This window comes from Dermacentor andersoni, chromosome 11 (assembly GCF_023375885.2).
Source record: "Dermacentor andersoni chromosome 11, qqDerAnde1_hic_scaffold, whole genome shotgun sequence".
In the NCBI taxonomy this organism is placed as follows: domain Eukaryota; kingdom Metazoa; phylum Arthropoda; class Arachnida; order Ixodida; family Ixodidae; genus Dermacentor; species Dermacentor andersoni.
The window spans coordinates 111,634,901-111,648,921 of record NC_092824.1 but is presented as its reverse complement, the minus strand read 5'-3'; the positions used below and the strand labels follow the sequence as shown (position 1 = coordinate 111,648,921).

The following is a 14,021-nucleotide window of genomic DNA, read 5'->3' as shown; positions in this document are numbered from 1 at the left end:
TACGGAACATCACAACGACGGCGACGGCAGAAATTCTTCGGGAATGTCCATATAATTGTTATAAAGCAATAAAAGATATACAGATTTCAGCAGGTCATCTGGTTTCGGCTTGCGTTAAAAAAATAGAAGAGAACTGATTCCCTTTACGTTCGGATGTCAGCCAACCACTATTAAACACTTTCAGACGAGGTGCGCAGTAGCTTGATCATCCTTCTTACACTTTTTAATCAACAATCGGGTAGGAATTTCGCCTTCGCCCTAGTAAACCTCATAACTACCCGTAGGACACGACATAAGCAAAGCTACATGTTGACAGCTTATTTCGGCAGAAATGGCACACTTTAGTATTGTTCATTTTTACGAAGAGTTGGGTAGAGGAATATATTGCCCGAACATGCCATACTTGGCAAAGAGCTCGTAAATGCACCACGGAATTTCATATACTATTACTGTCATTCAATCTTATACACTAGCCATACCAAAAGGTTTGCACATCATGTTCCCCTTTCACCTTCGTTTACAGTTGTAATCATTGCATCTTCAGTTCCCTTATAAGCATGCAATGCTTTCAGCTCCTGTTGCTGGCGACCTTCAAGTGACCTTGAGCCAAAAGCCAGAACCGCTATACGAACACTCAAACGAGAACATCCGGGCAAGTTGCAAGAACAAAACGAGATCAAGCAGGCAAGACCGCATTACATTAGCTAGTTATTTCCCAAACAAGTTACAAAAAATACTGCTTCCTAGTTCTTCCAAACATTTGTTCACAATGTCACTCAAGTTCTAGTTCGCTGAAGTTTTGTCATTTCGAATGGCGACGTTCAGAGGCAGGTACAGGGCACTATATACTTGTCATCTTTCGGCGCTGAGAGAGAGTTACCTGTGCTCTTTTCAACGCCAGCGGTCCGTGAGGTCAGCGGCGCATCCAATGCGCCGGCAGCGCCGGTAGCGTCCGGCAGCGTCCAAGCCGGTACCGTCCGGCACACCGCGGATGGCTGTTTGACTGAGTCGAGACTTGCAATAAGGTTCTGTCTGTGACAGGAAACTATCGCGTCCATATAGACCAGGGCACAGTATGGCGTGGTGCGGTGTGGTGTGGTGTGCTGTTGCGAACATGCACTACACCCACTTTAAGACTGTGGCTAGTATCATCTCCAACCAATCTGACTTGACAGTGTCCATTTCATGCTTACATCTACTCGCGATTACGGGAGAGCCAGTACTTATTTATGTAATCTGAATGTTTAATTTTGTATTCTGCATGTTATATGTAGTGTGTTATGTATCTGTCGTAAGTCTCGCGTGCTTGGGTGTATCATTTCACTTACGGTCACTTTCACCTGAAGCAGCCGATGGGAGTGCCGCCAGGCCAGCCATTCCGGTTTTCATTACCGAGTCTCTCTCTCTCTCTCTCTCTCTCTCTCTCTCTCTCTCTCTCTCTCCAGTTTTCTCTATCAAAGAGGCTTACTAGTTTCTGTTAAATGCTTGCTCTACTTGGCAAGGTTTACTGGTTAACTTAAAAGTGCCTGGAAGTATTACAAAGACACAGTTGTTTAAAAAGGGCCGCAGCATAAGAGTGAGGTCAAGGAACCCTGGCATATGAGTGCGTGCTGGCTAGTGCCCTGTAGTTGGGTGTTGAAAATGAGGTGCATTACTGCCCGGTTTAAAGGTGCAGTCCTAATCCTCATTCATTCTAGAGTTTCAAAAGAATGAGGAACAGCAACAGCAAAAGTCATTAAAAACCCACTCTGATAAACGCAGACCGTCTACTGGTCTTTACCTTTGCTTTCTTAAAGCTTTTTTTTATTCTTCTCTTTGAAATAAGCATTTTTCAGTGATGGTCTCCAGCATTTCTAAGCATTTATGCAGGTAATTGTTCTTTATTATCATTATTTTGTGAGCTATCTAGCGCTCTTTTATACAAAACGTGCTGACAACGTAGCCTCAGTGTGACTTTTTTTTTACAGCGTGAAACTAACACGCCGTGGACTTAACGCATCGTAGTGCCGCGACGTCACCGTTGCTGTGCGAGTAAACGCAGTGCTTATCGGGCGTGGCCGCCATAAACGACCCTTTTCATTCACGACGCGGTCAGGCGTGACACGCTAACGACGCCATTTGCAAGACTAGCAACGTTGCCGCTCCGGTCTAGTCATAGCATCTAACCCTTCAACCTAACCACGCGCAGAAGCACGCAGAAGATAAAGTGTCTCGAAAGTGCCGTCTGCTTCTTACTAACCAGGCGTAGCAAAGCGAATAAAGAAGCGCTGATGCGGAAGAGCGGCGTTGGCGCGAAGATCTCTTGTCCTTAGTGTCTGGATCAGATAACTACGTGTCGTCGACCTTGGTTCGTTTAAGAGGAACCGCGCTGAAAGTCCTCACCGCTCCCGAAAATGCAGCCGCCAGGTCACCGACGGGGTTCACATTACAGTACAAAAGCAACGCAGCTGCTCGAGTAAGCGACCAAATTATAAGCGCACGCACCAAGGTGGAACGACCTAACTAGAGGCAGCGACTGCAAACGTACAAACGCATACCCACGCATACAAACGCCACATTGGGAAAATATGCTCAAATTTTATTTTAGTTCGTTCTTTTTCCTTCTTTCGTTGGTGAGTCTGCAGCCACTGTATGAAAGGATAACGCCGCCGCTGCTATGACGACGAAAGGCGGTCGTGTGGAAGCGCACAATGGGGGTCTAATGAGCGTACAAGCGATCCAAGCGACCAAGATGGAAATATTCTGGAGCTTGTGGCGCTGTTCTTTCGGTCGCGCGACGCAGAGAACCATGTAACCGAGAAGAACAGCTGCAGAAACGATTCACTGTGGTGAAGAAGCGAAGACGATTAAGAAACAGAGATAAAACAGAACGAGAAGAAAGCGAGTGTATTCGTTTTCTGACAAAAAAAAAATTACATTGGGTTCACAGATGCACAGTCCAGCTGTTGAGCACGCATCTTTTGCGCAGTTTCGAAGGACGCCTAACGCTAGCGGGGAAAAAAATTGCAAATAGAGCGGGAGCTAGGAATGGCGGCACTGGGTTAACTACCAGCTAAGGTTTCTGACGCATAAACGGTTGTTCGTTATGGTGATCACGACTACAAATGAAGACTTGGAAAGGCGACGGTCATTTGGTTTGATGAACGAGACCCTTTGTTCCGGCGAGAAACTGGCAGGATTTCGCACTGCCTTCACTGTCATTGTTGGGAAGATGTTGGGAAGACTATAAATTGGACAACGAGGTTTTTAATGAAAGAAAAAAAGAAGGGGGGGGGGGGGGGTTGCTTAACTACAACCAAGGTCTCAGCCATGGTACATACGGCAAATCAGTCCGCATTGTTTGGTTCTTTACTGAATCGTAACTGCGAAAGAGCAGGCGTTCCTTGCATGGTTTTTTAACGTTTGGTTAAGCGCCTCCATGAAGGCTTAGAATAAATATATAGTTCGCGAGTGAGCAACAAGATAGTAGGAGCAGTCTTTTAACTGCCACAGCCGATTCAGCTATGAACATTTCTGGTAAATACTGCAGAGCGCGAAGTTATTTGTAAAGTTACACTCTTGAGAAAAATGACCAGACGGCGCGTCTGCAAGGAGCCTTTTATAGTGCAGGACACCACAGACAAGAATCCACACTGCTCAAACGAGCAAGTGTGGCGAAGGTCGTTTTAGAGCGCAGATCTTAGGCGCCCGTTGCTACGGCGAGCCTCTGCGGCGGCGGCGGCGGCGGCGGTGTAACCGAGTGAACGAGCACAGCGAAAGATGAAAGAGCGGACGCAGAGCGGGGTATGAAGGATGCGAGCCGCGAACGGCGTAGACCAATGAGAGCGGCTCCTGCAGTGACGTACGCGCGGGAAACTGGTGTCAAGCGGACCCGCCCAACCGCTCGATGCGTACTCGTAACTGCTCTCAGCCGGACCGCTGGTTTCGTACTATCGTCTGCTCGCGTCAGCTCTCGCTCGCGCTTGTTTGGTTTGATTGATTTGGTCTCGTTCGAGCTTGTTTCGATTGTCACGGTTTGTATAAGTTTTGTCATCTGATTGTATGCTCGACGCGAATTGTGTAGTACTTTCTGGAAGCCACGCGGCACCAGCGATTATACTAGAACCTGCGACAAGTCTTGCATAAAAGCCGACGCGTTTGACCCGCAAATCAGATTATTGACGATCGACAACTCTGCTACATGTCTCTCTAATTCTTTGCGTCGGTATATCGCGAAATTAAAATACGTATAGCGCTGCGCTCAAGTTTCGCATTAAGGAGTATCGTAACTGTCGGGTACTTTTTTTTTTTTTTTTTTTTGTTGAGAGCCAATTTACAGCACAAGTCCTTCTTTCAGCTATACTTATCAGCCATCTGAAGTTTCATTTGACGCTGCTTACGATTTACGGCGTTTTTATTCTACTCTAACAGCATGTGAAAGATGTCACGGTGAAATAAAACTAAGGAATACGGACATTTTTCTTACTCACTCATGTATGAAATCTTAAAAACAACTAAGGACTCATCAAAGAATGTCACTTTATCGACACACATGAATCAGTTGCATTTGTGCAGGTCCACGTTCATATTTTTTTCCTGATAAAAAAATTAAGTTGCTGTTTATAGCATTGAAACGTAATATCTGCACAGTGACATACAGCAAGAAACAACTATCGGTCCTGTTGGTGTATTACCACAGAAAAGCAGCGCTAGTGGATAGGACAAGATAGGAAGGAGCGCATTGCCAGTGCGCTCCTTCCCTACCTTGTACAGTCTTCTAGCGCTGCTTTTCTGCGGGCGACATGCAGTAGCCACTATCGTCTCAACAACAGTCTGGTTTCAACCTTTGTCTGACATGTGAGAAAGCAAGCTGTGCAAAAGTAAGACTATTTGTGTAGAGAATCCAGGCCAGGAGTGAACCTTCAAACTTCTAAATTTTGCGCGCCGTCTCTCTCAAATAGTCTCAATCGGACAGAAATTTGACGAATCCTCAAAGGTGGCCATCCAGACGACGAATATCTGATTGATGTGGTCTATCTTTTTTTCTTTTTCTTTCTTGCGTTGAAGGGGACGGTGGGGCTAGCGATATAATAAAATTCAGCGACATTTCAATGTAATAAAAGAACAGTCCCCTCTATAGCATAGCAATGTTTGTATTTGGGCGAGTCGGTACATATCCTCAGTGCAACGAGATGGGTCACACAAGCACGAAGAAAAGATATGCTCCATTATCTTGTGTTACTTAGATGGCTCTCCCAGTCCACTCGCATTCAAATCTACAGTTTCTATCAAACGTTGGCTAATAAGCCTCGGTGATTTTACGAGCGAAAAGAATGCTATGTGCACAGGCATGCAACATCATAACATAAGTGAAATTTTGAGCCTCGTCTTGGTCACGGCGACGAACCAGAAAGTAACGGGAGCACACTGAACGAGGTAGAACTCACAGAGCCGGATAATTGAATTCGTAGTATAACCCGAAAGTCAACAAATGCCAATCCGAAGTGCTGTACATCCACACCGTTCATACGTACTGCTGAACGGCCACAGTCTCAATTTTCCTTCTAGCTTGTTTCCATAAGCATGCCTTTCTTTAGAAAAGAATGTGTAAGTTTTTACTTTATATCTTGCTCACATGGATCATCCAAACCTGAATGTTGCATCTCTTTCTATGCACTCTGAGTTTCTGCGGCAATTTCGGTCATTTGCATGTCATGCTGTCGCGGGAACTCCGAGAGTTGTATCGAACATTCAAATCCTGCAGCGACAGCTGCACGGCTGAGGCGGCGTATATGGCTAAGCTCTGCAATCCCCCTTCCATACCCTCCCGCAACTAGAGACGCTAAACCTCTACAAAGCACGGTCCGTTTGCCCTTCGAGCGCTGTTTACCGAATTTCCTCCGGTTGCGATCGCCGTCCCACGAGTTCCTTTCCGGCCTTTACACGGTCACCTTGGCGAGCTGTCAGTCGAGCATATTGCGTTACGCTCTTGAAACGAGGGCGCTGTGCGACAGCAGTTCTTCGCCTCGCAAAATTCGAGTAAGGAAACAAATACGCTAAAACGCGACTCAGGGTCACAAAATTCGAAAGCGCGTCTCTTTCCATTGGCGACAGTCTGGCGCCTCGTGGTTTAAGAAGTTGAAAACTAAACGACACTCCTCAAAGCACGTACTGCTTCCCGCGCAGCAAGCAAGAGACATTGATCAAAGAAGGCAAACAGCAATACGTGTAATGTGCGCGGCTCTTTGGCTGTATTTATACGCGGTCGTGCGATGTTTTCATCCGCCCGGAAGCTTCCGGGACGACTGAAGTTTACCTTCGAATCAAGAGAAACGGAAAAGAAAGTTGTATGTTATGTACAGCCTGCGGAGCTGCACGTCTCCATTCTTCTGGAGCACGGCCTTTATCGACACTGATGCTGCGTCTTTCTCCTTTTTCACCCGGACATTGTTAAAAAAGGCCAGTCTCGTTTCTTTCTTTCTTTCTTTTTTGTCGCACTTCATATTCTTGTTACCCAACTATCTAGATCAAGAAAGCAACGCTGACGAAACGAGTGAAATGCGTATGAAAAGAGAACTTTCTTCCACACTCATGAACAGCAGTCATTTGTTCTCGTTCTCTTCGCAATAATTCATTTTGTGAAATCTTCAAAACAGTGTTTCTAGTGAGGAGGTTTCACATAGAAAGTTACGATGTGCACTGGAGCAGACATGTTGATGCGGCGTACTAAAGGTCACCTTGAACGGTGGATATTTATTTGTTCGTTAATTTGTACAGCGGGATCCCTTTACGTTATGTGGAATTTTTAAAAATAGCCTTTTGCAGACAACATAATTCAAGTCCTTAAGCTGGATTATTCAGAGAGGCGGACATGACTTGCACGAGAAATCAAAAGGCATAGTCAATTAATTAATGAGAATCAGCTAATTATATTTCGAATTAATTACTTTACGGCACATATTGCAACTTAGGAATTGTAGCCGGTGACTTTTCAACGCGTGTCCACTTGGAATCAATTTCCAGAATGGCGCTAGTTTGCAGATATGCGCCATCAAACTTGCCGTAAAAATTCACTGTTCCACTTGCTTGTTTAAGAAAACGCTCGTTTGTGCATTGAAGCACGAAAGTAACTGGGACGCCCACGTATTTCTTTCCCCACTTTGGGAAATATATCGAAACAGGCGTCATCCTGGAAATTCATTTCAAGTGAATACGTCTTGCAAGCTTACCGGCTAAAATTAGTAAATTGCAATATGGGCTGTTAAGTAATTAATTCAGAAGTTAAGTAGCGAATTTCTCCTAATTAGTTTAATATTTGTGTCAATTTCTGATGCTAGTAATGTCTGGCACATGGAATAATCCAGCTCATTGACAAGAAATATGCTATATCTGCCACAGGCGATTTTTAAAAATTCTATAAAACTTAGAAGTTATCCCCCTGTATATTCATTATACAATTACTATGTGGAATACCGTGAGCTTAAAACTCGAAGCAAGAGAGGATGTGCATTCAATGTAAAAAATACAATTAGTTGAAACCTTGAATAATATGAGAAAAAAATAAATTACGGGGTTCAACGTGCTAAAACCACGATGTGGTTATGAGGCACGCCGTAGCTGGGGACTCGGGAAATTTGGACCACCTGGGGATCCTTAACGTGCACTTAAATCAAAGTACACGGATGTTATCGCTCCCATCGAAATGCGGCGGCCGTGGCCGGGATTCGATCTCGCGACCTCTTGCTTAGCAGCCCAACACCATAGCCACTAAGCAACCATGGAGTGCCACGCCAAGCCCTCCTAATAATCAACGCAAATTACTGACACACAGATTTATATAAAAGTATCTGCTAATACAAAAGTAACAGTGCTACAGATGACATATGTATCATCTAAGTGATCTTGTTGTATGTTCAGTAGTAATATATTTTACGTAAGTATGATGTGCTTGCGTGCGCCCACTCTTCTGCAAAACTTAATGTGTTTTCTCGCACATTTCTAGGTGCCTTTATTCATTTACGCAACAGTACATGCTTATCCTCTCTGGCGTCCTGGACTCATGTTCAGAACTTTGTATGTGTTCATTCTGACTGTATTTAGAGTTTTCTACACATTTCACCATTTCCTACTGTTTGTCATGCGACGAGGCGTAGCCGGCCCAGCTTAAAGACGCCAACCTCTCTATTAAAGCCTATGTCATAAAATTAGAAAAACAATGCTTTCTACTGCTGTATGAAGGTATATTATTCGTTTCAGGGATTATCTTATGCAAAATTAATTTGAGTGAACAAAGCGGTGCTAACGAATGATTATACGAGTGCGGCGAAACTCTACCTGCGTGGTTTATTACGTAATGCTGCGGTCGTATAGATACCTTTCCGACATACAACGAAGATGCGTTTAATTGAGCAGCTGCATTCAAATAGACAAATGCTGTCGAAACCTATAAAATGGGAGAATACTGTTTCGGACTGTTTAAATGTGAACCTATCAGTTTTGCATCAATGCGCCGCTATCAAGCTGCTAACGATCTCACTTTCGTCTCTCCTTCCGCACTTTGTTACGCTCGCAGTCGCCGTGGTGGTGGCGTTCTTCATCTGCTGGGCCCCGTTCCACGCTCAGCGCCTGATGGCCGTCTACGCCAAGGTGCCGACGCCGGCGCTCGAGATCGCCTTCAACCTGCTCACGTACGTCTCGGGCGTCACGTACTACGTGAGCGCCACCATCAACCCCATCCTGTACAGCATCATGTCGCTCAAGTTCCGCCAGGCCTTCCGGGACACGCTGATGCGCTGCTGCAGCCGCCACCGGGCCACGCGCCACGGTAAGTCGGTCGTGTCGGTCACCTTCCCGTCCGGCTTCCGGTCCACCTTCCGCTCCTCGCTGGCCTTCGAGACGTCCGACTTCACGCTCCTCACGGACGGCGGACCGCCGCCCCCCTACACCGTCGAGGCGTTGCTCGCCCAGAGGGCGCGGAACGTCATCGTCTCCATTGACGAGTGTAGCGAGCCCGGGACCAGCAGCAGTCGCAAGGCTAGCTCCATCTCCAACAGCAGCCTCCAGATGGTGCCCAGGGACGCGTTTGACCACGCGGAGCGCCTCTCCGATCGGATGGTCGAGCTAGGTAGCTGTGGTTGAGTGAGGCCCCAAAATCAATGGCCGATCAGCTGAATTTGCTTGCGAGGAGCGACAGACGACGTCACAGTCGGACCGGTCGACCACTCCCGCTGACCTGTTCTGGGCTCTGCAGGAACTCATTTAATAGGCAGGGACTACACCCGGACGTCAGACCAAGTCTTTGGAATACTGTTTCATCAGCCTGGTTCTGGTGCTGGCACACGCCGCGCCCTCCCTTTTACTGCAGAAGACAGAATCTGCACCGTCAACGCAGGCTCAGTCTAGGCGTGGCCGATTTTTCGGCGAGCTATTGAGGTGCCTGCGTATTGTGGCCGAGTTTAATTTCAAATCTCTTGGACCTCGCAGTCCTCTTGGTGTCTTCGGGCTCAGAACAACCATGGCCGGTTGTTCCTACCCCACCTGCTGACCTTGTACAGGCGAGGTTGTTTTCCTGTCCTCAGGCTTTTGAAGTAAGTGGCCCCACTCCAGGTTTGCTTTCTGCAGACGACACACCCGGCTTGGCGTTTGTGGCTTTCGGCACTTCTGGAACAGGCAGTCCGAACCGCTGTTTAGAAGTCCCGCATTTTCTCACTCACTCCCCACGTCACCCTCGCTCTTGTCGTGATGACTTTCCAATTTACCACTACCGATTGCTTCAGCTTATAACGAGTAGCCTTGCCTGCGCTCCACCTTGTCTTGTGCGTACAGTGTGGCGGTAATTTACACCAATTAACTTCACCTCAAGACGCACGACCTTAAAGAAACCAGAAGATCTGACCATTCAGTTACTCTACATAATTTTGATTATTCATAAAGACGAATGATTTGTTTTGACATATATTACGCATGAGCCAACTACTAAAATACTGCAGCTGACCAATTTTCTGTTAAAACCACAGTGTAATTTTTATTGTTTCTTTCCACGGTAGCCACATTTAAGTTTTCGCTGAAAGAAATTGATATCGAAGTACCTATGGAGCCGCAGGTACACATGACGAGCTTTTAGAAGGATCACAAACTGCCATATTTTTAGAGCGCCAGTACACGAGGCAGGGCACGCTTTAAGATCATCGTAAGAACATGACTATTTACAAGACACGTTCTCAACGCTGACGTCCACATATTTTTAGCTCGTAGAAAAAGGTGGGGAGAAGTCAAGGTACACGTTTGTCCTCTGTAAAGTTTGCCAGACGCTGATCTCCATTACGTTTCGCGGCACCGACTCCTTTGCTGTCGTTATGGTGTATAGACTAGAAAGTAAAGTGCATAGGGCAGCGGTCTAGCCGCGACGTTCGTAACCGCGTACCTAATCTCCTCTCTCTCTCTCTCTAGTGTAGGTACAAGTGTTTCGGTGTCGTCAGCTCTCCTCGAGTTCATCCGGTAAATGTATTTGCCTAGAGTAGGGTGTGTGCATGTGTAGCGTTGCGTCCTCCGTTTTGACAGCAGCTGTGTTGCGTCTGCTGCTTCGGTGATGTCGATGCGCGTTCCTTTGGAGTCAGTTGGGCTACGGCAATTTCGATTTGCGCTGCCATCGTGTAGCGGTTGTGTCGCTCTGGCATAGCAGTGTGTTGTTAAGTGTACTCCGTTTGTACAGTTGCCATTCTCAAAGGCGGCTCTTGCCTTGACAGTGGCAATAACTGTGTTCGATGTTATCTTGTACTCAGCTTTGTCCAGTGGTCTGAACAGTGCTAATTTACCTTGTGATGAGCGAGTGTGTGCGTTTGAGGCAGTGATGTGGAATTTTGTCCTGACTAGACTATTTTTGAGAAAGAAGTTTGCGGATGTGGATGAATGGTATTTAAGAAGTTCTCACTCTCAGTCTTGCGACTTTGAGACCTCCTCCTTCTGTATTTACTTGTATACCTGTATTTGAAGGGTTATATTTGCTGTGTTTCAGAGTGTTTGAAGATGTATGTTAGCAGATAGTAATCTAATTTATTTATCTATATTATAGCGTATGCGTTACAACTGTTCACATTGTTTCTTTGTACTTGCTTTCTTCCAAAGAGAGGCTGTAAAAGACATTCTAACCATGTTTCATTGCTTTATTTATTCGATTTATGCAGAGCGTATTTTTCTAGTAAAGATTAACCTCAAATCTAAAAGAACGTTATCTTTAAACCTCACACCACGCTGCATTGCGCAACACGTGCAACGGCCTGGGAGCTATAAGTGGCGGAAGAAATCTTGACGTAACTTTTGTGACATCATTTTGTCTGTGATCTTTTAAAAGTATTTCTTCCTGTTGAGACAGAATATGTAAGGTATATAAATTCATTTCGTACTTTACAAGTCAACAAACAGCAAATGTATGAAGACTTGTTAATTAGCAGCTGTATTTTTCTTATCAGCGGTTACAGAGCAATTCTAGGCTCAAGACTGCCATGCATGCGACGCGCGCGTCCGGACGAAAATACCACTTGGTTAAAAAAAGCAGGCTTCCCTGTAACACATAGTACGCATGCTACTGTCGTTAGAAGGGGTGAAGGCTGAGTATGGTCAGGCATTTATTCTATCCAATTTAATAAAGCAATAGTGTCCTGCTTAATGTGGAGATTGGCTCACTGGGATGTTTACTCTGAGATAATGTTTGACCACCGAAACAAAAACTATTAAGTGAAATTACAGCACAATCAGCTTGAAAATTTCGGAGCACAAGGGAAGCAATAAGAGAAATTTTGCTTGCGAACAAAAAAACACTGCCATTTTTGCTAGCCAAACAAGTTTACACATTTTTGAACAAACTAACACCGATTTCTCATATGCTGTCATTTCCATTAATGTCCTAAAGCCGCTTGCTAGCACAGATAATTAACGTTAGTAGAACTTCCATAAAAGCTTTCAAGAACAGCTCACGTAGCATGCAGATTTGAAGGCTTAGCAAAAATGTGCAGTTGATAGGCAATATACAAGCAATTTCGACAATTTCTCATCCCAGTCGCGTATGCATTCTGCACTTTTCCGCTTTCGAAGTGCAATATTCAGGCATAGACTCAACCTAGTACTCACTCTAGATGCTGCTACAGTGCTCAGGTCACGTATAACCGTAGTAGGCAAGACTGAGGTAGCTACCATACTTCCTAGAATTAGCTTGATGTTCAACGCTTTTGCACGTTTGAAAGTCCACTTTAGAGCAGAACGTCGAAAAATGCTGGAGAGATGTGCCATACCACTATCTCGAACAGCAGTGCTGTCAGCTGTACTCGGACACCAGCGACCACAAACGCTTTGCCTCAAATTTAACTTGCAAGAGTTCAGATGCGGTAGAGGTTACTGATGATTACTCACTTTTCTGTCGCATTTTTGCGTTCAATGCTGAATTGTGCCTGACAATGTGTTCAAATGTGTGCTCATAACACACATCAGGGTACTAGATTAAAACAACAAATAGCGTAACTTACCGCAAAGCACGAGCTAGCTTCGGTGTTGTACTATAGCAGCATGCCGTATCATTGCATGTTCGCTCTTTCGCATTCACTTCAATGTTGTATCTCTGTCAACGTTGCACATAAACATTACTGTACTCTGTATCCATTTAAAACGTGCAACATGCATCTCTGGACTTATGACCTCTGGTTTTTTGTGGCTGAGAAGGCATTGAAAGCTTAAATTACGAGCGCTGGCACCTTATCGGCTCAAGAGGCGGCTGATATAGTAGTGTGTCCTAGTTAAATACAAATATGAGTGATCAAGACGTTGCACCATCGTTGCTCATAAGCAAGAGCTTTGCCTAGTTTGGTTTGTTTTCTAGATAACCATGTTTTAGAAGACTCCTGGAAATACATCTTGAGGGACATACCACAGACACGTGCATATAATCACGGCCTCTACGCTGACCGCCTTATGTCAGACACTTGAATTATCGCATTTTTCTGGCAGAATAAACCGAGGTCCATGGACGCTATTAATACGCCAATGAACTTAATTTACGCTCACGGCCCACCTGGGTAATGAGCAAAGACGATAGCGTGACATGTATTGAAAAGATCAACTTTGCCATGCTCTGTGTCACGGTCATAGGTCCAGAACGAAGCTCGTGCTTATCGCGTCACTAGCTGCAGTCATCTTTCTCTCTCTGGCGTGCCTCTTTCAATGCTTTTTTCTCTGCCTGCTGCGAGCATTTTACCCTCCTGTGTGTTCTTTCTCGGCCATGCTAAATAAACCTCTCGGCGTCTGCCTCACATCACTTGCCTCCGTGTGTGTTCCTTTCCTCAACCCAGTTCGCTGCATTGTGCGTCATTTCCGCTTGCGTAATCACCTTCGCTCCACTTCACTTTTTCCTGCGTTCTCAGAAACACACACCTCGTCGAGCCAAATATAAGTTCACTCTGCGATCCCCACGCAATTCGCAGTGTCATAACCTAGTACTCCAAAATTAACCTGCGCAATATAGAAAAACAATATTTAGGTGATGTTTCCCCTAACGAGACTCAGACAAATGCATATATTTCGCTTTCTTCATCGCATAAACCTCCGCTAACGTCCACTACAACTGACATCACGAAACAAAAAAATCTGTACACTTATATAGCTAGAAATATGTCGATATTTTAAAGTAATATTAAGCTGCAATAGCGAAAGTCTATCTCATGTTCATCTCAAGCTGTCAATCTAAGGCCATTCGGGCGACGAGTTCTTCATTCGCACAAGAGAACAGCAGAACTAACAAATATACCACAAACGTCATTATGACAGATATGCTTAGATCATACGTTCAGTTTCATCTCCCCTGTCACCTGAGTTGTTTTCTCTTTCTGGAGGCACAGTTATTCCTTTCACTAACGTTCAATTGCAACGTCGATGACAATAGTTTAGTCACCAGAAAAGTTTCAGTAAGCGAAACAAAATAATGGAATAAGTGACCAACGCTGTGTCCTCCCATTAGATCACCTATATGAAACAACCATGAAAGACCATCTGCAAAC

At 45.2% G+C, this 14,021-nt stretch overlaps 1 protein-coding gene and 1 long non-coding RNA gene across 3 annotated transcripts in view; one reads left to right on the top strand and one right to left on the bottom strand.

Moving 5' to 3' along the window:
• LOC129386937 (uncharacterized) overlaps positions 1-14,021 on the bottom strand; it is a 428,157-nt gene that overhangs the window by 399,004 nt on the left and 15,132 nt on the right. The window lies entirely within an intron of this gene.
• LOC126539488 (pyrokinin-1 receptor-like) overlaps positions 1-14,021 on the top strand; it is a 206,992-nt gene that overhangs the window by 188,380 nt on the left and 4,591 nt on the right. The window contains exon 3 of one of the 2 annotated variants that reach the window (XM_055075423.2): positions 8,552-8,803. In XM_055075423.2, coding sequence (XP_054931398.1) covers positions 8,552-8,803 — 252 coding nt within the window. Of the gene's footprint in view, positions 1-8,551; positions 13,283-14,021 lie in introns of those variants that run through there. The other variant, XM_055075422.2, reaches the window with a different exon arrangement.